At 43.8% G+C, this 27,388-nt stretch overlaps 1 protein-coding gene across 3 annotated transcripts; it reads left to right on the plus strand.

Moving 5' to 3' along the window:
• Nucleotides 1–25,472, plus strand: LOC130363013 (putative deoxyribonuclease tatdn3-A). 3 transcript variants are annotated; one of them, XM_056568278.1, is made up of 10 exons: nt 4–140; nt 3,783–3,815; nt 9,520–9,593; nt 12,148–12,229; nt 16,300–16,362; nt 17,531–17,640; nt 18,462–18,517; nt 18,857–18,969; nt 24,511–24,591; nt 25,013–25,472. In XM_056568278.1, the coding sequence occupies exons 1-10, from the start codon at nt 84–86 to the stop codon at nt 25,160–25,162; spliced, it is 819 nt and encodes a 272-aa protein (XP_056424253.1). In that variant the 5' UTR covers nt 4–83; the 3' UTR covers nt 25,163–25,472. The 3 variants fall into 3 exon arrangements, with proteins under 3 accessions (XP_056424255.1, XP_056424253.1, XP_056424254.1); XM_056568280.1 differs by lacking the exon at nt 16,300–16,362 and having other exon boundaries at nt 1–140; XM_056568279.1 differs by lacking the exon at nt 3,783–3,815 and having other exon boundaries at nt 17–140.
• Nucleotides 25,473–27,388: the final 1,916 nt, after the last annotated feature.

The raw sequence follows: 27,388 nt of genomic DNA on the forward strand, positions 1-27,388 counted from the left end.
AGTTCTAAGCCCCGCCCACTGGACCTATTTGTTCCCGCCCACTGTGGGGTCACTAGGGGACGGCTGAGAGGAAGGCTACAGTAATGGCGGGCGGCTATGTAGACTGTCACTGCCACATGACAGCCGAGGAGTTCTCCCAGGTAATCTCTGAGTAATGTGACTCCATACCCTGTTCTATAGAGGAGAACACATTACAGGCTGGCGGCGGCGGCGGCGGCCATTTTCTTGGAGACCAGGGCTGGAGACATTCAGTCCTGTGTAGGTCCTGTGTCTGTACGTGGACTGATGTAATTACTATAGTGAAATCTGCGGGGACCCTCCTAGACTGTCACATAGTTTGAATACACTGTGTCCCTGGTTATGGGGCTCTGTTGTGGAGACACTCTGGCCCTGCTTGTGGGACCATCTTGCTCTGGTTATGGCGCACTGTGACTGATGTGAAGACACTCTCACTCTGGTTATGGAGACACTGGCTCTAGGACACTGGTTGGAACTTTGAAGACACTGGTTATGGGGCAGTTTGATTCTGTTATGGAGACACTCTGGCGTTGGATATTGGACACTCTTGTTATGGGCACCTCTGTTTCTGGTTATGGAGTGCTCAGGTTCTAAAATGGAGACACTGGCTCTGGCTATGGGGCACTCTGGCTATGGTTATGGGGATGCTATGGTTATGGGGGCACTCTGGTTATGGGGCACTCTGGCTATGGTGCACTCTGGCTATGGGGCACTCTGGCTATGGTTATGGGGCACTCTGGCTATGGGGCACTCTGGCTATGGGGACACTGGTTATGGAGCAATCTGGCTATGGTTATGGGGACACTCTGGTTATGGGGCACTCTGGCTATGGTTATGGGGCACTCTGGCTATGGTTATGGGGCACTCTGGTTATGGAGCAATCTGGCTATGGTTATGGGGACACTCTGGTTATGGGGACACTCTGTTTATGGGGGCACTCTGTTTATGGGGGCACTCTGGTTATGGGACAATCTGGCTCTGTTTATGGGGGCACTCTGGTTATGGGGCACTCTGGTTATGGGGCACTCTGGCTATGGTTATGGGGACACTCTGGTTATGGAGCACTCTGGCTATGGTTATGGAGACACTCTGTTTATGGGGACGCTGTGATTATGTAGACTTGTTATGTAAACTTTTGCAGTAGCCTCTGGCACAGGTAAAGTTTTGTCCGTAAGGGCGCGTTCACACGATGCAGGAGATCCGCTACCAGTTTCACTACTATTCAATGGGTCTGCAGTCAATCTGTAAATCTGCCACTGTCACCGATTCGGGGACCCATTAAAGTGAATGGGAGCAAAACTATCAGTGTGAGAGCGTACAGATTTTGGGGCTATCTGGTTTCTTTACTGGGACACCCCAATACTAGAGCTGGCATAGATTATGCAGACACAGCGATTTTGGGGACACTCTCTTACTTTGGCGACAAAGATATTCTGACTCTGGTTAAATGGACACTTGATTATGGGGGCACTAAGACTGTGTAGGAGCAGCTCTCTCTCTGGAGGACCCATCGTGTCTATGCACTAGAACAATTGTCTCCAAACTGAATCCCTCCAGAGGTTGTAAAACTACAACTCCCAGCATGCCCGGACAGCCAATGGGAGTTGTAGTTTTGCAACCTCTGGAGGGCCACAGTTTGGAGACCACTGCTGTAGAAGAATGGTTATTTGACTGAATGACCGGCATGCAATGCTACATGTATCCTTCGGGGGCAGGCTAGTGATAACACAGGGGGAAGCCATTCCCCAGGCAATCCTGGTATTGCCCCTCCACCTTCTCTTTTACTTGAGACAACCCCATTTAATACCAGTAACCCCATTGTTGTGCACAGGCTTCCACCCTATCTACATATATATTTGGGTCAGCGTGCGGTTAATAAGCACATATGGCACCCCAAATTTTATAGTGGGTCCTACAGACCCTTCAGACGTTGGACTTATAGCGAATCCTACCATTACAGGGACTTCCATTAATTCTTTGTTATATACCCTAGTGGGGCATATTATGGCAATAATGTAATGGTGCCCCCAGGCTTGGTGCAAGGATTATTGCCACCCTAGGCGAAAACTTATTTTGCCACCCATTGGCTCTGCCTTTTAACACGCTCCACCTCAGTACTCGGGAGACACATTGTAACAAACCCCCTCCTCGTGTAATCTCCTTACTACTAGGGTGACACACTGTAACAAATCTCTTCCTTATGTAATCTCCTTACTACAGTGGGGTGACACACTGTAACAAACCTCTTCCTCATGTAATCTCCTTACTACTGGGGTAACACACTGTAACAAGCCTCCTCCCCATGTAATCTCCTTACTACTGGGGTGACACACTGTAACAAACCTCCTCCTCATGTAATCTCCTTACTACTGGGGTGACACACTGTAACAAACCTCCTCCTCATGTAATCTCCTTACTACTGGGGTGACACACTGTAACAAACCCCCTCCACATGTAATCTCCTAACTATGGTGGTGACACACTGTAACAAACCCCCTCCTCATATAATCTCCTTACTACTGGGGTGACACACTGTAACAAACCTCCTCCTCATATAATCTCCTTACTACTGGGGTGACACACTGTAACAAACCTCCTCCTCATGTAATCTCCTTACTACTGGGGAGACACACTGTAACAAACCTCCTCCTCATATAATCTCCTTACTACTAGGGTGACACACTGTAACAAACCTCCTCCTCATGTAATCACCTTACTACTGGGGTGACACACTGTAACAAACCTCCTCATGTTATCTCCTTACTACTGGGGTGACACACTGTAACAAACCTCCTCCTCATGTAATCTCCTTACTACTGGGGTGACACACTGTAACAAACCTCCTCCTCATATAATCTCCTTACTACTGGGGTGACACACTGTAACAAACCCCTTTCTCATGTAATCTCCTTACTACTGGGGTGACACACTGTAACAAACCTCCTCCTCATGTAATCACCTTACTACTGGGGTGACTACTGGTGGTGTTGATGGATGGGCGGGTGCTTCGGATGCTGGCTAACTTTATTGCTGCGGGCAGAGCGGCGCCCCCCATCAAGAGTGCGCTCTAGGCGGCTGCCTATTTTGCCTAAAGGCAGAGCCGGCCCTGGAGTCCCCACACCCCGATCGTCTCTAGACGCCTGGACACCAATCCATTCCTAGGTGTGTTCATTAAAGCTGACATTAGGTTGATACCTAAATTCCTTACTGGCTACAACACACGGCCATTGTACATGGCAGTGTTTCCCAACCAGAGTGCCTCCAGCTGTTGCAAAACTACAACTCCCAGCATGCCCGGACAGCCAACGGCTGTCCGGGCATGCTGGGAGTTGTAGTTTTGCAACAGCTAGAGGCACCCTAGTTGGGAAACACTGGTATATGGACGAGGTTTTATGAGCAACCACAGCGTTAGAGCGTAACCTAAATGGAGGTCAACTAGGGTCAGGTATGCCGCCATTCGGTGCACTGGAGTAATGCAAATATATATATATATATATATATATATATATATATATATATACAAATGTATTTCCGCCAGGAAATAAAAGGAACAAATATCTATAACTCTGCCCCATTGTCTGCAGGGCTGCACTCTCCTATTCTTTTTTTGTCCTGGATCCATTCACTACTCACATCTATTTTTCTTTGAAGCCACAAAATGATCAAATAAAAACATTTACACTTAGGAATAGTCCCGGACCGGAGGCCTGCAGCGCAGGTTCTTCTTATCTCAGCAAAGCTAACACAAATATTTGCATTTGCAGGATAGAGCGGATATTCTGGAAAGAGCTAGAAAAGTAAGTAAAGCAGGAAAAAACATTTTAAAGGGGTTATCCAGGAAAAAAACTTTTTTATATATAATCAACTGGCTCCAGAAAGTTAAACAGATTTGTAAATTACTTCTATTAAAAAATCTTAATCCTTTCAGTACTTATGAGCTGCTGAAGTTGAGTTGCTCTTTTCTGTCTAAGTGCTCTCTGATGACACCTGTCTCGGGAACCGCCCAGTTTAAAAGCAAATCGCCAGAGCAAACCTCTTCTACTTCTGTGCAGTTCCCGAGACAAGCAGAGATGTCAGCAGAGAGCACTGTTTCCAGACAGAAAACAACGACTCAACTTCAGCAGCTGATAATTATAGAAAGGATTAAGATTTTTTTAATAGAAGTAATTTACAAATCTGTTTAACTTTCTGGAGCCAGTTGATATTAAAAAAACTTTTTTTTCCTGGAATACCCCTTTAAGGGGTATTGCGGTTTCTTGAAATGTGTTATTTGTTGTAAAATGAGAAATTGTAAAAAAAAAAAATTCTAATCTACTTTTAGGGTACGTTCAGACGAGCGGATTTGCTGCGTATTTTACGCTGCAGATCCGCCGCTTAAAGGGGTTCTCCGGTGGAAAACCTTTTTTTTTTTTATCAACTGGTGCCAGAAAGTTAAACAGATTTGCAAATTACTTCTATTAAAAAATCTTAATCCTTCCAAGACTTATTAGCTGCTGAATACTTCAGAGGAAATTCTTTTCTTTTTGGAACACAGAGCTCTCTGCTGACATCATGAGCACAGTGCTCTCTGCTGACATCTCTGTCCATTTTAGGAACTGTCCAGAGCAGCATATGTTTTCTATGGGGATTTTCTCCTGCTCTGGTCAGTTCTTAAGATAAACAGAGATGTCAGCAGAGAGCACTGTGCTCGTGATGCTAGCAGAGAGCACTGTCCTCGTGATGTCAGCAGAGAGCACTGTGTCCCAAAAAGAAAATAATTTCCTTTGTAGTATTCAGCAGCTAATAAGTACTGGAAGGAATAATATTTTTTAATAGAAGTAATTTACAAATCAGATTAACTTTCTGGCACCAGTTGATAAAAAATTTTAAAAAAAGTTTTCCATCGGAGTACCCCTCTAAAGCCATATGTTCAGAATTAGGCCAACACTTTGTTATATTGTAAATTTTCCATCCTATGGTAAAGTTGTATGGTGCCGACATAAAATAATGTTTCCACCGGAGTACCCCTTTAAGTACCTCTGTATGGTGCCTTTTACATGTGCCTGCTCGTAGAGGCAATACGCCGCTACGTGCAGACACACTGAAGCGATGCACAAGAGGTCGCGCATGCGCGGTGTACTCGCACACATCGCGCCTGCTCAATGACCCAGGCCAAGAGCTCCCGCGATGTGCGAGTATACTGCGCATGCGCGTGGCGACTCGCACATCGCAGTGCGTCTGCTCGTAGCAGCGTATTGCCGCTTTGAGCAAGCACATATAGAGGTCCTTCAGCGGCGGATCCATAGCGAAATACGCGTGGAAAATCCGCTCGTCTGAACGTACCCTTAGGGTGCATTCACGCTGAGTAATTCAAGAGGAATTTACTCGAGTAATTCCTCTTGAATTCTCCGCTTCTTAATAATTAACACCTGCTTTGCCATTGACTTCAATTTATTTTGCTCTGCACTGTTCACACTGCGTAAATTCCGCTGGCGGAATTCCGTTCCGCTAGAAGAAAAAACACGTTCATTCTTCTTGCGGCATATGCGAGCAGAAGTCCATTGAAGTCAATGGTAAAAAATGTTTCCACTTGAAATTCCGCACAAAAAAAATTAATAAATAAAAAGGTAAATTCCAATTGGTGGTTGTAGTCCAGCAAAAAAAAAAAAAAAAAACAGTTTCCTCCTAGATTCCGCACAAATTTAACGCAACATTCTCGCAAAAAAAAAAAAAATTCCACGGCGGAATTTTTACATGAGGATTCCTCTCCTATTCCTCAGTGTGAACGCACCCTAAGTGTCTGTTCCTGACAGTTTTCAAGATTATAATCATTGGGAACCGTAAGGGCTCGTTTACACTACGGAATCTCCGCCCGTCTGGAGCGGCATAGGCAAAACAAGCTTGCTAGGACCACTCAGAAATGCGCAGTCTGAATAGGTGACAATGTTTTTCGGAGAGTATTCAGCCAAAAGGATGAACATGTTCATTCTGTCTGGGGTCCGGAATTTCCTTATATGTGAATGGTGCAGCAGAATCCCATTTGAGAATAATAGGAGGCTGCTGCACTTTATTTTTTTCAAGCGGAATTCTGCTCGCAAAATACGTAGTGTTCACTTGCAAAAATCTCTCCTGTTCATAGGATGGACACAAGAATGCCACGATCAATAGCAATCTGGACATTAAAACTTTTAGTGCACATCTTTAGTGTCTAGATGGTCTATTTGGCTCACCTGCAATGTAATCTCAGGTTGTTAGGCCAGCCTAAGGCCTGCCGTGACTCAGCTATTGATACAGCCCGCCTATAGCAAGCTGTAATAATGCTGACTTAACAGAGTTCTGACTATGTAATCCATATATGTGTAATCTCTATACATGGATCTGCATAAGCAACCAAATTATTGCTTATAAACGTGTACAGTTTCAATAGATAATTTGAAGAAACGGCGCCATTCCTAACCTTCACCACACACTTTTCACCCAGTACAATGAGAAGAATCCTGTTCACATTAGCAATTATAGTCCACAAAAAGGGGCGCCAATTTACACAGTTCCAAACTGTAAGTACAAGCCAACATGATAAAGAAGTAGAATGTTCATGCTTTATTGTTTATCCAAAACAAAAACACCATGGCTCGTGGTGAGGGTAAGACAGACAGATGGCAATGGGGTTGGGGGCATTCTCAGATGATGTGCCGTTTCACACGCTCAGCGTGTGAAATGGTCCATTGTCTGAGAATGCCGCACTTCCCTTCTGCTTGGTGTGAGACTCTAGAGATAACTTCAAAAGCCAAACTCCAAAACATGGAGGAATACGGATCAAGAAAACAGGAATATTACAAAACCAAACTCAATACCATGGAGGAATACGGATCAGGACTCTAAACAGGAATACTAAATACGGAGCACGGGTACAAGCACAAGATTCACAGTGCGAACACAGACTAAGATAACAAGGTTAAAGCAGAATGGACATACATAATCCTAAAAAACAACAGATGTACTTAAAACCTATATCGTAAACAGCAATCAACCATGGTTAAAACTCAGACAAACAGATATAGCAAAGTTAAATAATAAAACAGTCAGAGTAAGAACTAATAAACAGCCCAGAGTACCAGCAGAGCTCGGGTTTTAATACCACACCCAAGCTGGATTAGGCTGATAGCATTAAATATTCCCTATCCAGGGGTAATAGCACAGAAAACTGTATAGACCCAAACCTAGTGTCTGAACAGACACCAAAACAGAAAAATACAAAAACGGACATTACAGTAATTGCTTATAAAAAATAAAAAAAAGTGTTAAAAAAAGTTAAAATTTGCCCTTCCACTTCCAGCTAATAAAAATTCAAATCACCCAAATCCCCCCATTTTCCAAATAATTTTTTTTTTTAAATCTATCTGTATATAATATTAAACAAAAAGCAAACATATTTGGTATAGCTATGCGCAGAATTCTCAGAACTATTAAAATATCAAATTTCTTTTCAAACACAGTTCTTAAAGGGGTACTCCGGGAAACTAAACCCATAGCTCATCGGTTCCCTCTTACCAACCTATTTATTTGTCTAAATATCATTCATTAGCTATATATATATATATATATATATATATATATATAATATAGAGAGTGCGCAGTGTCCCTCTTTCAGCTGTCACTTACATGCATGGAGTGAGAGAAAGACTTCATATTCAGATCTTGCTTGTCTTGAAGGAGGGTGGGGCTACGTCTCAATGATGGGTTAACACAAAGACAAATACCACATGATTTCTGGCTTTACAGCCACAGAATGAGTGAGGAGCTTGCTGTTGAGAGAAGCCCAGTGAAGATTCTCAGTCTCCTCAACACATAACTCTGCTCTTTTCTTGCTGCGGATCTTATCACTGATTGCAACCTTTCAGAGCATAGCATGATTTATTGCTGGGGGGGGAAGGATAGTTTAAAAGAAAAGACATGTAGTGTGTGAGGCTGACTGTTTACAACACAGTATGCACACAGATAGTGAAAGCAATTGGCTGGCAGCCATTACACCGAGCTGAAATGACTTCTTGGAGTTGTAGTCTGGGCTGCAATCAAGGAAAAATAATATTAAGGCGACAAGAAGGGCCAAAGGAGCTGCCAAAACCACATGGATAACTACAGGGGACACAGAACAGGTATTGTGGTGGCTTTTTGGGCATTTGTTTTTCTTAACTTCATCGGAGCACCCCTTTAAAGGGGTTAGCAACCATAAGGTGATTTTAGTACTTACCTCACCTGCCAGTCTTGGGGCTAAATGGCTGTATTGTGAGTCTACCATAACGCTGCTATCATTTTGTCAAAAGATTATTTCCTGTTGGAGTTCCCTCCCTTCAACTACAAGTCCCATGATCCCTTGCTTGTAAGTGTGAGGTCACTTTTCTCCCTCCCACACATAAACCACTGCACCCATTGAAGCCCACCTGAGCTCCCCACCATGCTTTGCTGTGTCCTTTTTGCACACCTGACTAGTGATGTAATGTCTTGGGCCGCACTGCAACCTGGGAAAACCAGGGAGACTACTCTCATTTTGTATGCTGTTAAAAATTAACAGTGGGGCAAAGATCTCATGAATTGCTGGAATACAGCTCATGCTGCAAGTGTGTGTATAATATGCATATATTATACATATGGGGGGAGACCCCTTTGTTTAATTCACCTCGGGCAGCAGAAAGGCTAGTGTAGCATGCTATGTAGGACAATAAGGGAAGTTTCAAATTTGAATCCGGATCCAACAGCTAAGTCGTGCAAATTGTACCTGAAACATTTTTTTGGAAATTAAGAGGGTTATCCACCAGAAGGTGATTTTAGTAAGCACCTGCCAGATAGTAATGGACATGCTTAGGAAGGATCCTTGAACTGGGTATTTCCTGATGGAGTGCCTTCTCTCAAACTACATGTCCCATAATTCCTTGTTTGTAAGTGTGAGGTCACTTTCCTCCCTCCCACACATCAGCCACCCCACCCATTGAAACACAAATGAGCTGCATTCCATTCAAAAGAATGGAAAAATTATGCAAAAAAAACAATTAGATGCAGAATGATCTCCCTCCCACCCAATGGTCTCTCCACCCATTAAAGCAGACAGGCACCCTTTTAACACCTGGCTAGTGATGTAATGTCTCGGGCCGCACTGCAACCTGGGAAAACCTGAGATGTTGCTAATTTTTTATGCTGTTAAAAATATACATTAGGGCAAAAATCACAGAAGAATTGTGAGACCAGTCATCAAACACAGGTACAGGTACACTATATTATGAATGACACTCATTTGACTATGCCTCTGTAGCATAGTCAAATAAAATAAATGCCGGAATACCCCTTTAACTCATCTATAGTTCCTAATGACTGACAGCAAGCTTAAAAACTGTCAGGAATTACACTGGAGAATTGTAATACTGTTTATAATACAAAGAATAACGTGTTGATTAATACTGGAGATATATGAACTCAGATGTATGTTGTTTATATGTTGCATAGTAAACGTTCTGTTGTGTTCTCCAGGGAGGAGTCCAGGCTCTTGTGTCAGTAACGGAGCACGCAGGAGAGCTGGAGACTCTTCTACACCTCTCAGACAGGTTTGTTTCTTGAATATTGCAAATTCCATTTGGATAAATGAGACCGTCACAGAAATTTCGGCAACAAAATCTGCAGCTTGTAAATTCTCCCTTAGGGTGTATTCACACGTGCAGTACGTATTTGATGTGCTGGATTTGAAGCTGCAGATTTGACCAAGTCAATTAGTTCACATTCAAATCTGCAGCTTCAAATCCTGTGCATCAAATATACCTTTAAAGGGGTACTCCGCTGCTCAGCGATTGGAAAAAACTGTTCCGAACGCTGGAGCCAGGAGCTTGTGACGTCCTAGCCCCGCCCCCACCATGACGTCACGTCTGCCCCCCTCAATGCAAGTCTATGGGAGGGGGCGTCACACCCCCTCCCATAGACTTGCATTCAGGGGGCGTGACTCCCAGTGCCCCTTTAAGGTAGGGTCACACAGCGCGCACCCGCAGCGTAGTTCACAAGTGCAGTCACAAGAGCGAGCTACCTGCTGTGGCTGAGTAGCTCTGTGTGTTCGCCAGAATCCGCCGCTATGAGCAGACACACAGAGCTACCCAGCAGCAGGAGGCTCACTCTTGTGACTGCCATCGGTGCATCTGCAGCGTAAAATACAATGCGCCCCATGTCACCCTACCGATACATGTACAGTATTCGCATATTTGATGCTGCAGATTTGAAACTGTGTTCAGCCATTTAGTTTGATTTAAAATCTGCAGCTTCAAATCCTGCGCATCAAATATGTGCAGCATACCATACGTGTAAATGTACCCTTAGGGGATCCGCAGTGGATTTGAAGTTGTAAAATCTACAATTGTGGATCCGCAGCTCCGGTTTCTACAAGGCAGTTCTTATGTGTTTTTGACTCCAATTGCAGATCTACAATTCCGGATGCGGAGTATGTGAATACACCTGGTAATCTACCACTATGAACAGACACACAGAGCTACCCGGCCGCAGCAGGGAGATCGCTCTTGTGACTGCCGTTGGTGCACTGCTGGATGTGCTCCGTGTGACCCCACCCTTAGGGTATATTCACACACACACACTGGATCTGTTGCGGATTTGAAATTGCTGATCTACAGTTGTTAAAGGGGTACTCCGGTGGAAAACATTTTTTTTTTTTTTTTTTAAATCAACTGGTGCCAGAAAGTTAAAAAGATTTGTAAATTACTTCCATTAATAAATCTTTACCCTTTCAGTACTTTTTAGCAGCTGTATGCTACAGAGGAAATTATTTCCTTTTTTAATTTCTTTTTTGTCTTGTCCACAGTGCTCTCTGCTTACACCTTTGTCCCTGTCAGGAACTGTCCAGAGCAGCATAGGTTTGCTATGGGGATTTTCTCCTGCTCTGGTCAGTTCCTGATACAGGCATCAGGTGTCAGCAGAGAGCGCTGTGGACAAGACAAAAAAGAAATTCAAAAAGAAAATATTTTTTTTTCCTGTAGCATACAGCTGCTAAAAAGTGCTGAAAGGGTAAAGATTTTTCAACAGAAGTAATTTACAAATCTGTTTTAACTTTCTGGCACCAGTTCATTCAAAAAAAAAAAAAAAAGTTTTCCACCAGAGTACCCCTTTAAAGTAGATCTGCAGTGTTAGACATTTATCCCCTAGGGCAGTGGTCTTCAACCTGCAGACCTCCAGATGTTGCAAAACTACAACTCCCAGCATGCCCGGACAGCCAACGGCTGTCCGGGCATGCTGGGAGTTGTAGTTTTGCAACATCTGGTGGTCCAAAGGTTGGAGACTAGAGATGAGCGAACTTACAGTAAATTCGATTTGTCACGAACTTCTCGGCTCGGCAGTTGATGACTTATCCTGCGTAAATTAGTTCAGCCTTCAGGTGCTCCGGTGGGCTGGAAAAGGTGGATACATTCCTAGGAAAGAGTCTCCTAGGACTGTATCCACCTTTTCCAGCCCACGGGAGCACCTGAAAGCTGAACTAATTTATGCAGGAAAAGTCATCAACTGCCGAGCCGAGAAGTTCGTGACGAATCGAATTTACTGTAAGTTTGCTCATCTCTATTGGAGACCACTGCCCTAGGGGATAATTGTCTGAGCGCGGGGGTCTTAACGCTGGGACCCCCTGCGATCTCCTGTACGGGGACCCGGCTCTCCCGTGCAGGAGGCGTGTTGGCCGCAGCGTCACAAGCCTCCTCCATGTATCTCTATGGGAGAGGCGGAGATGCAGCGTTCATGCTTCTGCCATAGAGCTGTATGGAGTGTATGTGTTGTCGGCCTCAGTGAGGTCAACGACACACGCATTAGCCGCGCCAATGCTGGCTCCCCGCACAAGAGATCGCAGGGGTCCGACTGCTGATCAGACACTTGTCCCCTATCCTGCGAATACGTATCTAACACTACGGTACTCCTTTAAGTCCGCAATTGTAGATTTTAGAAGGCGCTCAAAAGTACACAAGAACTGCCTTGTAAAATCTGCAGTTGCGGATCCTGCATTCAGTCACCTTTGCATGCAAATAGGGGGTCAGGAGACCCCCACCAGTAAGATATCCATTCAGTATATGTTGTGTGGTACGCTGGTTTTACCTATTTGATATTTTGGGTGTTTTCTAGGTACCCCAGTTATGTTATGCCATGTTTTGGGGTACATCCTATACAGAGTACGGCAGACGGTTCCCACAGTGTGACAATGCAGGTAGGTGTTTAGATCAATATCATGTATCTCTGCATGTTAGAATTACACTCACTCCAGCTTAAAGGGGTACTCCGGTGCTTAGACATCTTATCCCTTATCCAAAGGATAGGGGATAAGATGCCTGATTGCGGGGGTCCCGCCGCTGGGGACCCCCGTGATTTTGCACAAAGTACCCCAGTTAAAATCAGTCCCCGGAGCATGTTCACTCCGGGTCTGATTACCGGCGACAGCTGTCACGCCCCCTCCCATAGGCTTGCATTGAGGGGCGGAGCGTGACGTCACACGGGGGCGGAGGCGTGACGTCACGCGCCACCTGCCCCGTGGTCGCCGGTAATCAGACCCGGAGAGAACATGCTCCGGGGACTGATTTTAACTGGGGTGCTGCGTGCAAGATCATGGGGGTCCCCAGCGGCGGGACTCCCACGATCAGGCATCATATCCCCTATCCTTTGGATAGAGGATTAGATGTCTAAGCACCGGAGTACCCCTTTAAGCTGGAGTGAGTGCCAGAGTACCCCTTTAATACCCCTTAAATACCCCTTTAATACACAGCATTTAGTCCCAAGGGTCATCTTTTCCTGCAAAATGTAAGTAATGGAAGTATTGGTACCAAGTTTTGCTCTTCAGTAACTCAGAAAGTGACCAAGTTGGTCTCTTTAAAGGGGTACTCCTCTGGAAAATATTTTCTTTTAAATCAACTGGTGCCAGAAAGTTAAACAGATTTGTAAATAACTTCTATAAAAAAAAAAAAAATTTCCAATCCTTCCAGTACTTATCAGCGGCTGTATAATCCACAGGAAGTTCTTTTCTTTTTTGAATTTCCTTTCTGCCTGACCACAAGTGCTCTCTGCTGACACTTCTGTCCATGTCAGGAACTGTCCAGAGCAGGATAGGTTTTCTATGGGGATTTGGTACTACTCTGGACAGTTCCTGACATGGACAGAGGTGTCAGCAGACAGAAAGGAAATTGAAAAAGAAAAGAATTTCCTCTGTAGTATAAAGCTGCTGATAAGTACTGGAAGGATTGAGATTTTTTTAATTGAAGTAAATCTGTTTAACTTTCTGGCACCAAATTGATTTAAAAGAAAATGTTTTCCAGTGGAGTACCCCTTTAAGAGCATGAAGATCTATTGTGGTCACCTCTGTGGTGGCAACTGTTGTAGTGGGGGCGCTGCCATGCAAGGCTCAGTCTTCCTAAGTAACCAAATTTGGAAGACTTCATATGCCTTGATGTGGTCCTTTGGTCACAACAGTGTTTCCCAACCAGTGTGCCTCCAGCTGTTGAAAAACTTCAACTTCCAGCATGCCCCGGACAGCCTTTGGCTGTCCGGGGCATGCTGGGAGTTGTAGTTTTGCAACAGCTGGAGGCACTCTGGTTGGGAAACACTGGCATAAAATGTTTGTATTGGATTTTTATTAAAGGGGTTCTCTGGTGGAAAACTTATTTTTTTTAAATGAACTGGTGCCAGAAAGTTAAACAGATTTGTAAATGACGTCTATTAAAAAAATCTTTATCCTTCCAGTACTTATTAGCAGCTGTATGCTACAGAGGAAATTCTTTGCTTTTCGAATTTCTTTTTTTTGTCTTGTCCACTGTGCTCTCTGCTGACACCTGATGCCCGTATCAGGAACTGTCCAGAGCAGCAGAAAATCCTCATAGCAAACCTATGCTGCTCTGGACAGTTCCTGACACAGACAGAGGTGTCAGCAGAGAGCACTGTGGACAAGACAAAAAAGAAATTCAAAAAGAAAAGAATTTCCTCTGTAGTATACAGCAGCTAATAAGTACTGGAAGGGTAATTTTTTTTTTAAATAGAAGTCATTTTCAAATCTGTTTAACTTTCTGGCACCAGTTGATTAAAAAAAAAAATGTTTTCCACCGGAGTACCCCTTTATAGAAATCTGTGCGCACTGTCAAAGGAATCCATGACAGATCCCCTTTGTCCCAGAAATCCAGCAGCCTGAGGTCACAGACTTCACCAATGTCTATGGATGTGACCCTACAGTTTCACACCAAAGAGCACCCAATAGGATACCTGCAATATTTGGGTTTAAATAAAACTTACATGATGAATGAATAAGGTTTTGTTCACATCTGGATACCATTCATAACAATAGGTGCATGACTTGGATCCATTGACTTACAGTGTCAAATATGATGCAATCTGAACAATGCGGCAGAATCCCATTACAGTGCTCCCTCAAATTACAATATTAATTGGTTCCAGGACGACCATTGTATGGTGAAACCATTGTATGTTGAGACCATAACTCTATGGAAACCTGGTAATTGGTTCTGAAGCCACCAAAATGTCATCCAAAAATAGGAAATGTGAGGATTAAAGATAAATAAGTAGATAACTAATATAGATAAAGCAAATCCTTACATATAAAAGTAAGAAAGATCTGCTGGGAGCTGTAATCACTGTCTATTTCAGTCTTTCCCAAAGAGGGTGCCTCCAGATGTTGCAAAACTACAACTCCCAGCATGCTGGGAGTTGTAGTTTTGCAACAGCTGGAGGCACCCTCTTTGGGAAACACTGGTCTATGTATAGGACAGGAGCTTCTTCAGGGTCCTGTACAGAACACGCCATATCCTAAAAAAAAAGGAAAATGGAGCCGCCCCCACCTGATGTCCTAAGGAGCAGCTAACCCTTGCACAGGTAAAGAGTACAGAACATGTAATACCTCCCTGTACTATAGGGGGCGCTACCAGACACCAGTCAGTGCATACACTTCAGTAATACAGGTAAAGAGTACAGAACATGTAATACCTCCCTGTACTATAGGGGGCGCTACCAGACACCAGTCAGTGCATACACTTCAGTAATACAGGTAAAGAGTACAGAACATGTAATACCTCCCTGTACTGTAGAGGGCGCTACCAGACACCAGTCAGTGCATGTACTTCAGTAATACAGGTAAAGAGTACAGAACATGTAATACCTCCCTGTACTGTAGGGGGCACTACCAGACACCAGTCAGTGCATACACTTCAGTAATACGGGTAAAGAGTACAGAACATGTAATACCTCCCTGTACTGTAGAGGGCGCTACCAGACACCAGTCAGTGCATGTACTTCAGTAATACAGGTAAAGAGTACAGAACATGTAATACCTCCCTGTGCTGTAGGGGGCGCTACCAGACACCAGTCAGTGCATGCACTTTAGGAATACACGGATTTTACCAGTGAAATATCCATTCTGATTGGTCGGTTCTTCCAGCCATTGACACGTTTCGCAGATTCCATAGCATTGTATGTTGAGTCTGGTTTCAAGTTACAATGGTCCAGAAAAGACTATTGTATGTTGAGGCCATTGTAAGTTGAGGGATCACTGTAATCAGTCGGATTCTTCTGCAAGTTGGGTTCTGCTCGGAGGGGCCCTTACAGTTTATCATAGGTTTTATTTTATTTTTTACTGCAGCTGTGTCTATTGGAAGTAGAGATGAGCGAACTTACAGTAAATTCGATTCGTCACGAACTTCTCGGCTCTGCAGTTGATGACTTTTCCTGCGTAAATTAGTTCAGCTTTCAGGTGTTCCGGTGGGCTGGAAAAGGTGGATACATTCCTAGGAAAGAGTCTCCTAGGACTGTATCCACCTTTTCCAGCCCACGGGAGCACCTGAAGGCTGAACTAATTTATGCAGGATAAGTCATCAACTGCCGAGCCGAGAAGTTCGTGACGAATCGAATTTACTGTAAGTTCGCTCATCTCTAATTGGAAGAATGTATGGAGGGTCCAGCACTTCGTTGCAAACAGCTTTATTGAAGATACATCACACCATAAAAACGACAATCAGTCAGACATGTTTCGAGCGCACGCGCTCGAAACATGTCTGTCTGATTTGTCGTTTTTATGGTGTGATGTATCTTCAATAAAACTGCTTGCAAAGAAGTGCTGGACCCTCCATACATTTTTCCTTTGACATTGGATGCCTTGCCGGGCACCGGTCAGTGCACCGTACACAAGGGAAGGTGAGTTGGATTACTTACCTGTTTGTTGCAGCTGTGTCTATTATATGTCTTTTCTTTTTGCTTTTGTGGGCAATTAAACGTCTTTGATTGGAGGACCTGAAACCTGCACTTGACAAGTTTGAACAGTACAAAGACCGTCTTGTTGGCATAGGAGAGGTAAGGGTTAAATCATTCTGGGAAATGATCAGATTTGGCTCCTAGTGAAACCAAACAGACCAATAATGAGTTAAAGGGGTACTCCGGTGAAAACCTTTTTTTATTTTATTTTTTAAATCAACTGGTGCCAGAAAGTGAAACAGATTTGTAAATTACCTCTATAAAAAAAAAAATCTTAATCCTTCCTGTACTCATTAGCTGCTGAATACTACAGTGGAAATTCTTTTACGTTTGAAACACAGAGCTCTCTGCTGACATCATGAGCACAGTGCTCTCTGCTGACATCTCTGTCCATTTTAGGAACTGTCCAGAGTAAAAGGAAATCCCCATAGCAAACATATGCTGCTCTGGACAGTTCCTAAAATGGACAGAGATGTCAGCAGAGAGCACTGTGGTCATGATGTCAGCAGAGAGCTCTGTGTTTCAAACGTAAAAGAATTTCCACTGTAGTATTCAGCAGCTAATGAGTACAGGAAGGAGTAAGATTTTTTTAATAGAAGTTATTTACAAATCTGTTTAACTTTCTGGCACCAGCTTATTTAAAAAAAAAAAAAAAAGTTTTTCACCGGAGTACCCCTTTAATATGAAGGTTTATCTGAAGGATGTACACACAGGGGTGCGGCTACCTGCGCCTGCCTATAGGGGAGCTTACTCCAGCCTTAAAAAATAGTTTAAGGCTAGGCACTGCCATCTGCATCCGACCTGTTAAGGGTCCAATCGGCTCTTTAATTTTTTTTTATTCTTTAGCTGATCGGACCCTGAAACTGGTCAGATGCGAACAGCTACTGTTAGGTTCCGACGGCCCCCATTTACTTGCATGGGGCCCATCGGTGATCCAGGAATTTAGCAGAGAAAAAGAATAAAGCTTGCACTGTATTTTTCTCTGCTAAACTTGACGGAACTGCCGAAGAAGCCCGACAGCAGTGTGAACGAGGCCTTTGTGCATCAGTAGCTGTATAAGTACATATGCCGTTAGCTCCCCCTAGTGGTGGCTGCTTTCAGCCAGTATGCTACTGTATATCAAATCATAAAAACAGAGACCACTCAATAGCCCCTGCATTGCAGTAGTAAGTAGGGGGCTCGATTAATAGGAAAATGCCCAAATTAACATTAGAACTGGGATGGCACTAACTTATTTACCCACCTTGTTCTCCTTTTCCCTGTATAGATCGGGTTAGACTTCACCCCCTGGCTCACTCCCACCTCCAAGGAGAGAGAAGAGCAGCTGAGAGTTTTCCAGAAACAACTGGACATTGCAAAACAAATGGACTTACCAGTGTCAGTGTATAGCGAAACCAATGCAAATATATGAGCCAACGCTTCTTCCTGACCCAATAGTAGCTTTGGCCTCTTCACTTTGGAGATCTCTGATCTCTAGGACCCTCTATCTGTTTGAAGGGTCCCTTTACACTAAGCTTTTCACAAAGTACCCCCCCCCCCCTCTCCACTGGAACCTTCAATGATCGGCTGTATTTTAAGATGGGGATCTTGTAGCCATGACCCCTCCGTTCTACCTTAGACATGTATGTTATTTCTACAATATATACAGTACCGTACTATTCATAGACATGACTAGGGGCGTGGTGTAACATCACAAGGGGGTGTGGCATGACGCCTCGACCACTGCCACCCAAACCCAGCGGCATATGTTCAGAACGCTGGGTGCTGTGCGGAGATCATGGGGGTCCCAGTAGCGGGAACTCTGTGATCAGACATCTTATTCCCTAGCCTTTGGATAGGGGATAAGATACCTAGCATCTGAGTACCCCTTTAAGATACACATTCATATTGTTGTTGTTCTTTATGTAAAGTAAGAAAATACAGCAGATCACTTGAATGACATTTATACCAAAGCAAAAGGAACATCCTTCTGATAGATGGCGTCATCTCTTCTCCATTTTCACCCAGCAATGAAAGTTGATTATTCGGGAGATCCCAGGAACAGGACCCCTCAATCACCTGACCCCTCAATCACCTGACCCCTCAATCACCTGACCCCTCAATCACCTGACCCCTCAATCACCTGACCCCAATTACAGTCATACTGGAAGGAGTTGCCTTAAAATTCAAAAAGTTTAATTTTTTTCTTCTTTTTACAGAAATGTCCATTCTCGTTCAGCTGGGAGACAAACTATAGCTTTTCTTAAGGAACAAGGTAAGAACATTGCTTCTGAAAGGTAACCACCATAGCAAATCAATGGCGATCTTCATGCATCCCCTTTCTTAGGCTCACACTATGGAACTTCTGTAGTGTGCACTGAGCAGCTGACTCCCATTGAGATCAATGGGAGTCTGCTGCATGCAGAATCCGTGCAGCTTTTCCGTAGTGTGAATGTGGGCCCTTAAGAGGACCAGTTACTTGATACCTGCTTGTTCAAAATGAATCCATAGGATTTCATATGTATGTGTGTGTGTGTATATATATATATATATATATATATATATATATATATACATAAATGTTTATGTGTTTGGTGTTGATTGTGACTTTCAGGTGCTGAGAAAGTCTTACTGCACAATTTTGCTGGTCGCGCCTCAGTTGCCTTGGAGGGGGTGCAGGCCGGATACTTCTTCTCCTTCCCCCCAAGAGTCGCAAATAATGATCAGGTAAGTAAAATGATAACAGATTTATTAACCATATTAAAGCAGAACATTATACAGGAATAAATGTATGTGTTTCCAGATTGTTTTTTAGGTTACAGTTTCGACTTTCTCCGGAGTCTTTTTCAAGCCTTAAAATAGACTCTGGAGAGAGTTGAAATGTTGCTGTTCACATCATGATGGAATAAAACTTGTTTCACTGTTTTTTCACTAATATTGGAGTGCAGCAATTTTTTATTTTAATTTTTTTTTTACATCCTACAAGGACTGTTTGTGAACCTTACCCTTGTTTTTGCTTGCACCCATTCTCTTTAGTCTCATTGGAGGCACTCCACCCCTGAAAGAGTGCAGCTGAATTTATCTTTTTGATAGATAGAGAGATAGATAGATATGAGATAGATAGATACATATGAGATAGATAGATAGTAGAGATGAGCGAACTTACAGTAAATTTGATTAGTCACGAACTTCTCGGCTCGGCAGTTGATGACTTATCCTGCATAAATTAGTTCAGCTTTCAGGTGCTCCAGTGGGCTGGAAAAGGTGGATACATTCCTAGGAAAGAGTCTCCTAGGACTGTATCCACCTTTTCCAGCCCACCGGAGCACCTGAAAGCTGAACTAATTTATGCAGGAAAAGTCATCAACTGCCGAGCCGAGAAGTTTGTGACGAATCGAATTTACTGTAAGTTCGCTCATCTCTGATAGATAGATAGATATGAGAGAGATAGAGAGAGATAGATAGATAGACAGATAGACACTTGATAGACGGAGCAGCACACAAACACTGGTGAGTGGGCGCAAGCTGTGGTTGGACCCTGGTCCTCGGTCCCTCTGGATACAGCAAAATAGAAACATGGCAGCACTCCAAGAAGTACGGCGAATGGTGGCTTTATTATCACCAAAGTGTACAGCGAAGTTTCGGCCACCTCACGTGACCATCAACCAACTTGATGATGGTCACGTGAGGTGGCCGAAACTTCGCTGTACACTTTGGTGATAATAAAGCCACCATTCGCCGTACTTTTTGGAGTGCTGCCATGTTTCTATTTTGATAGATGGATATGAGATTAATAGATATTAGATAGATAGAGAGATATGAGATAGATAGATATGAGATAGATAGATAGATAGATAGATATGAGATAGATGGATATGAGATAGATAGATGGATAGATATGAGATAGATGGATAGATATGAGATTGAGAATAATAGATATGAGATGGATAGATATGAGATGGATAGATATGAGATGGATAGATATGAGATGGATAGATATGAGATGGATAGATATGAGATGGATAGATATGAGATAGATAGATAGATATTAGATAGATAGATATGAGAGAGATAGATATGAGAGAGATAGATATGAGATAGATAGATAGATATTATAGAAATGCGGGCAGCACTGTTAGATGTATGCTGGTGCTGCAGGTAAACCCGGTCACAGGTCCAGTAAATCTAACGTAGAAAGCAGCAGCACTCAATTCCGTGAAAAAATGTGTGGCTTTATTCAACCAAACATACAGGAGGCGACGTTTCAGCTGTCTCACGCGGCCTTTGTCAAGCAGTGACTGGTACATAGTGTGAGGTTTATATAGTCAACAGGTGACAATAAATTAGTGTCATAATTGTTTACAAAACAAAGTGCAGCAATACAGTGGTTATTATGATCATAGATAGTAGGGTACAATTAACCCCTTAAGGACCAAGGACGTACCGGTACGTCCTTGGTCCTGCTCTTCTGATATAACGCGGGGTTACACAGTAACCCCGCGTCATATCACGGCGGTCCCGGCGTCATAGTGAAGCCGGGACCCGCCTCTAATAGCGCGCAGCGCCGATCGCGGCGCCGCGCGCTATTAACCCTTTAGCCGCGCGCTCAAAGCTGAGCCGCGCGGCTAAAAGTGAAAGTGAAAGTTCCCGGCTAGCTCAGTCGGGCTGTTCGGGATAGCCGCGGCTAATCGCGGCATCCCGAACAGCTGACAGGACAGCGGGAGGGCCCCTACCTGCCTCCTCACTGTCCGATCGCCGAATGACTGCTCAGTGCCTGAGATCCAGGCATGAGCAGTCATCCGGCAGAATCGTTGATCACTGGTTTCTTATGAGAAACCAGTGATCAACATAGAAGATCAGTGTGTGCAGTGTTATAGGTCCCTATGGGACCTATAACACTGCAAAAAAAAAAGTGAAAAAAAAAAGTGAATAAAGATCATTTAACTCCTCCCCTATTAAAAGTTTGAATCACCCCCCTTTTCCAATAAAAAAAAAACACAGTGTAAATAAAAATAAACATATGTGGTATCACCGCGTGCGGAAATGTCCGAATTATAAAAATATATCATTAATTTTTATAATCGGTCAATGGCGTGCGCGCAAAAAAATTCCAAAGTCCAAAATAGTGCATTTTTGGTCACTTTTTATATAATTTAAAAATGAATAAAAAGTGATCAATAAGTCCTATCAATGCAAAAATGGTACCGTTAAAAACTTCAGATCACGGCGCAAAAAATGAGCCCTCATACCGCCCCATACACGGAAAAATAAAAAAGTTATAGGGGTCAGAAGATGACAATTTTAAACGTATTAATTTTCCTGCATGTAGTTATGATTTTTTCCAGAAGTCCGACAAAATCAAACCTATATAAGTAGGGTATCATTTTAATCGTATGGACCTACAGAATACATATCAGGTGTCATTTTTACCGAAAAATGTACTACGTAGAAACGGAAGCCCCCAAAAGTTACAAAACAGCGTTTTTTCTTCAATTTTGTCGCACAATGATTTTTTTTCCCGCTTCACCATAGATTTTTGGGCAAAATGACTGACGTCATTACAAAGTAGAATTGGTGGCGCAAAAAATAAGCCATCATATGGATTTTTAGGTGTAAATTTGAAAGAGTTATGATTTTTTAAAGGCAAGGAGCAAAAAACGGAAACGCAAAAACGGAAAAACCTCCGGTCCTTAAGGGGTTAAACACCTTACATGCATCAGGCGCCTACCATACATGAAATAAACTCAGTTCAAAACAATAAGTAAACTCAAAACTGTTCACAACTTTTATAAAGTGCATAATTTTTGTGCAAGTATTCACCGTGATGAGTGGATCTTCCGGGAGGGAGGAGTTCCGCCGCGCGTCCTCCATTCACCGGCACACACGAGGACGCCAACCAGTCCAGCCCAGGTCCGTCTTCTACGTCTTTCCGGTTTGCGCCGGAAGTGATCTCATGGTAAACAAAAGCACGTGTATGGCTCGCGCTTGCGCACTAGAGTGAACGCGGGCTGTACGCCATCTTGGGTCCTGGCTACCCTTACTGTCAGTCCATATATGTGATAGTGGTACCTATGATACCGGTTATACCGGCGCATCGTGGGGGTGGGACTGTCAACTGTTATGGGGTGATGCCATAGAACGGGAAACCCGTTCTGTTTGGCATACCGGCTCTGTGTCTCCCTGTCTGGTAATCCAGTCGGGTGGCACAATCCGGGTATACCACCCCAAAAGTGACAACCTGGCATCCACTCACCCATCTTTGCCTTCGTAGGTGTATTTCATGCAGCTCATTTTCGGGGTGCTCAGGTACCCGGCGTCAGGTGCTTAGGAGTATCCGTAGAGTAAGGAAAGGGTGTTGTGATGGCGTCCTCAGTGACCGGTCATGGCTGGAGGCGCAGCGTCTCTCATTCACTCTTCTGGAAGAAAAATAAAATAGCATAAGTATATAGAAAAATTTTGAAAAAAAGTACCAAACATACACCATATTCCGCGTACTTGTCCTGTGGCGTGTCTCCGTGCCAGAGGAGAAATTATGGATTACATATTTTATGGCTGATTTTATATTCAGTATTCAAACCATGAGGTTTGAGATTATTCAACTCGTAGATCCACCTCAGCTCTCTCCTTTTTAACTTACATTCCCTATCTCCACCTTTTTTAAGGGGGGGGAATGTGGCCCAACTCCTCAAAATGTTTAGCCGTGAATTACGTGAATTACGTTTTATGTTGGTAGACCACATTCCCCCCCTTAAAAAAGGTGGAGGTGGATCTACGAGTTGAATACTCTCAAACCTCATGGTTTGAATACTGAATATAAAATCAGCCATAAAATATTTAATCCATAATTTCTCCTCTGGCACGGAGACACGCCACAGGACAAGTACGCGCGGAATATGGTGTATGTTTGGTACTTTTTTTCTAAATTTTTCTATATACTTATGCTATTTTATTTTTCTTCCAGAAGAGTGAATGAGAGACGCTGCGCCTCCAGCCATGACCGGTCACTGAGGACGCCATCACGACACCCTTTCCTTACTCTACGGATACTCCTAAGCACCTGACGCCGGGTACCTGAGCACCCCGAAAATGAGCTGCATGAAATACACCTACGAAGGCAAAGATGGGTGAGTGGATGCCAGGTTGTCACTTTTGGGGTGGTATACCCGGATTGTGCCACCCGACTGGATTACCAGACAGGGAGACACAGAGCCGGTATGCCAAACAGAACGGGTTTCCCGTTCTATGGCATCACCCCATAACAGTTGACAATCCCACCCCCACGATGCGCCGGTATAACCGGTATCATAGGTACCACTATCACATATATGGACTGACAGTAAGGGTAGCCAGGACCCAAGATGGCGTACAGCCCGCGTTCACTCTAGTGCGCAAGCGCGAGCCATACACGTGCTTTTGTTTACCATGAGATCACTTCCGGCGCAAACCGGAAAGACGTAGAAGACGGACCTGGGCTGGACTGGTTGGCGTCCTCGTGTGTGCCGGTGAATGGAGGACGCGCGGCGGAACTCCTCCCTCCCGGAAGATTCATTCATCACGGTGAATACTTGCACAATAATTATGCACTTTACAAAAGTTGTGAACAGTTTTGAGTTTACTTATTGTTTTGCACCGAGTTTCTTTCATGTATGGTAGGCGCCTGATACATGTAAGGTGTTTAATTGTACCCTACTATCTATGATCATAATAACCACTGTACTGCTGCACTTTGTTTTGTAAACAATTATGACACTAATTGATTGTCACCTGCTGACTATATAAACCTCACACTATGTACCAGTCACTGCTTGACAAAGGCCGCGTGAGACAGCTGAAACGTCGCCTCCTGTATGATTGGTTGAATAAAGCCACACATTTTTTCACGGAATTGAGTGCTGCTGCTTTCTACGTTAGATAGATAGATAGATAGATAGATAGATAGATAGATGTGAGATAGATAGATAGATAGATATGAGATAGATAGATAGATAGATAGAACGACACACAGACATACATAGATGTTTCTGATCTGTATCTCACTTGGAAAAACTCTCATAGATCCAGAAAGTTTTCCTATTTCCCCTGCTAGGATCTTTACCATCTATCCTGGCACCAAATCTACAGATGAAATGCAGATCCCATACATGGCGGGTGAATACGTCCTCAGACTCCCTGCCTACTCTTTGTGCCATGTTCTCTGCTGCTGCTTCCAGTTATTACATTATTAGAACTAATTGGTTTTTATTGTAAATCACTTTGCACAAACTCCAGAGAGAAAAGCTGATAAGACGGATCCCATTGGAGAACATCTGCTTAGAGACTGATTCACCAGCCCTGGGACCAGACCGACAGGTACGGACAACACTACTATGTACATAGAGCATTACCAAGGGACTGGACACCGGTGTTTCCCAACCTGGGTGCCTCCGGCTGTTGCAAAACTACAACTCCCAGCATGCCCGGACAGCCGTAGGCTGTCCGGGCATGCTGGGAGTTGTAGTTTTGCAACAACCGGATGCATCCTGGTTGGGACAGACTGGTGTAGATAATGGGGGTTTATATAGAAGGTATATAGACTCCTGTCACCTACTGTGCCAGGCAATGGGAGGACTCTCAGTCTTTCCTGGCAGCTCTTTATGTATCTTGTATTGTACCTGTAAAATGATAACATTATATTCAAAAAAAAATTTATAAGCAGTTGCCGTCTAGTTTATTATGAATAGTAGGACATTATTAATTACCTTAATTACCATAGTTTTTGTCTTTATTTCAGGAAAGGAATATACCATCCAATATCTTCATCTCCTGTGAATACATTGCCCGCGTGAAGGGTCTGTCACCGGAGAAAGTCTGCGAGGCGACCGCCCATAATGCCTTCCGGCTATTTCCAAAGATCCGTCACAAGATGAATAATAGATATTAAAGGGGTTGTCTTGTATAGGAAAAGCATTTATTTTTACATTTTTTTTTAGCTCAGCACCTTTAAAATGAATGGGACTGAGCTGCAGTACTACATATGACCTGTAGACATGAGTGGCACTGTTTTTAAAAAAATAAAAAGGATCAGGGTTTTTTCTTATTATGGACAATCCCTTGAAAGGGGTTTTCTGGAACTACAATGCGGGTGGAGGTCTGACTTCCAGCACCCCATCTGATCAGTTGATTGAAGGGGCCATATCCTCTTTATTTTTTACTAAGTAGTGCCATCAGGGACATGCACAGGTTGACTTAAAAGGGGGCTTAAAGGGGTACTCCGCCCCTAGACATCTTATCCCCTATCCAAAGGATAGGGGATAAGATGTTAGATCGCCGCGGTCCCGCTGCTGGGGACCCCGGGGATCGCCGCTGAGGCACCCCGCTATCATTACTGCGCAGAGCGAGTTCGCTCTGTGCGTAATGACGGGCGATACAGGGGCCGGAGCAGCGTGACGTCATGGCTCCGCCCCTCATGACATCACGGCTCCTCCCCTTAATGCAAGTCTATGGCAGGGGGTGTGACGACCACCACGCCCCCTTCCCATAGACTTGTATTGACGGGGGCGGGCCATGACGTCACGAGGGGCGGAGCCATGACGTAACGATGCTCCGGCCCCTGTATTGCCCGTCATTACGTGCAGAGCGATCTCGCTCTGCGCAGTAATGATAGCGGGGTGCTGCAGCAGCGATCCCCGGGGTCCCCAGCAGCGAGACCCCGGCGATCTGACATCTTATCCCCTATCCTTTGGATAGGGGATAAGATGCCAGGGGCGGAGTACCCCTTTAAGCCCCTGCCCTTTTCATGTTCTTCCTATAAGTGCCCTAGGCAGTCTGGCATCATTATGTGGGCATTTATATAAATAATTACAAGAAGTGCCCCTGCCCCCCAAAATGTCTATGCATGTCCCTGAGTGCTATACATTTTGTAGTGGTTGTGGCTGATATTGCAGCCCATTAAAAAAAACTCTGGTACTTAAAGGGGTACTCAACTGGAAAACTTTTTTTTTTAAATCAACTGGTGCCAGAAAGTTAAACAGATTTGTAAATTACTTCTATTAAAAAATCTTAATCCTTCCAGTACTTATCAGCTGCTGTATGCGCCACAGGAAGTTCTTTTCTTTTTGAATTACTTTTCTGTCTGACCACAGTGCTCTCTGCTGACACCTCTGTCCATGTCAGGAACTGTCCAGAGTGGGAGCAAATCTCCATAGCAAACCTACCCCGCACTGGACAGTTCCTGACATGGACAGAAGTGTCAGCAGAGAGCACTGTGGTCAGACAGAAAAAAAATTCAAAAAGAAAAGAACTTCCCCTATAGTATATAGCAGCTGATAAGTACAGGAAGGATTAACGTACCCCTTTACGACCCCATATGGTTCCTTGAGACTTATTCTTCACTGAAAGAATTGCTTCTAGGGGACATAGTATTATACAGTCATGGCCGTAAATGTTGGCACCCCTGAAATTTTTCAAGAAAATGAAGTTATTGCAGTAACACATGTGTATTCCCTTTGTGTATTGGAACTAAACCAAAAAAGGAGGAAAAAAAAGCTAATTGGACATAATGTCACCAAACTCCAAAAATGGGCTGGACAAAATTATTGGCATCCTTTCAAAATTTTGGAAAAATAAGATTGTTTCAAGCATGTGATGCTCCTTTATACTCACCTGGGGCAAGTAACAGGTGTGGGCAACATAAAAATCACACCTCAAAGCAGATAAAAAGGAGAGAAGTTCACTTAGTCTTTGCATTGTGTGTCTGTGTGTGCCACACTAAGCATGGACAACAGAAAGAGGAGAAGAGAACTGTCTGAGGACTTGAGAACCAAAATTGGGGAAAATTTCAACAATCTCAAGGTTACAAGTCCATCTCCAGAGATCTAGATTTGCCTTTGTCCACAGTGCGCAACATTATCAAGAAGTTTGCAACCCATAGCACTGTAGCTAATCTCCCTGGGCGTGGACGGAAGAGAAAAATTGATGAAAGGTGTCAACGCAGGATAGTCCGGATGGTGGATAAGCAGCCCCAAACAAGTTCCAAAGATTTTCAAGCTGTCCTGCAGGCTCAGGGAGCATCAATGTCAGCACGAACTATCCGTCTACATTTAAATGAAATGAAATGCTATGGAGGAGACCCAGGAGGACCCCACTGCTGACACAGAGACATAAAATG

Source organism: Hyla sarda, chromosome 3 (genome assembly GCF_029499605.1).
Source record: "Hyla sarda isolate aHylSar1 chromosome 3, aHylSar1.hap1, whole genome shotgun sequence".
NCBI classification, from domain to species: Eukaryota; Metazoa; Chordata; class Amphibia; order Anura; family Hylidae; genus Hyla; species Hyla sarda.

Bases quoted from the DNA above. Each gene is read 5' to 3' on its own strand.
- LOC130363013 (XM_056568278.1), top strand. From the start codon at position 84: ATGGCGGGCGGCTATGTAGACTGTCACTGCCACATGACAGCCGAGGAG. The intron at 12,230-16,299 runs GTAGGTGTTTAG...CTTTGATTGGAG, and splicing joins CCCACAGTGTGACAATGCAG to GACCTGAAACCTGCACTTGA. The intron at 17,641-18,461 runs GTCAGTGTATAG...TTCTTTTTACAG, and splicing joins AAACAAATGGACTTACCAGT to AAATGTCCATTCTCGTTCAG.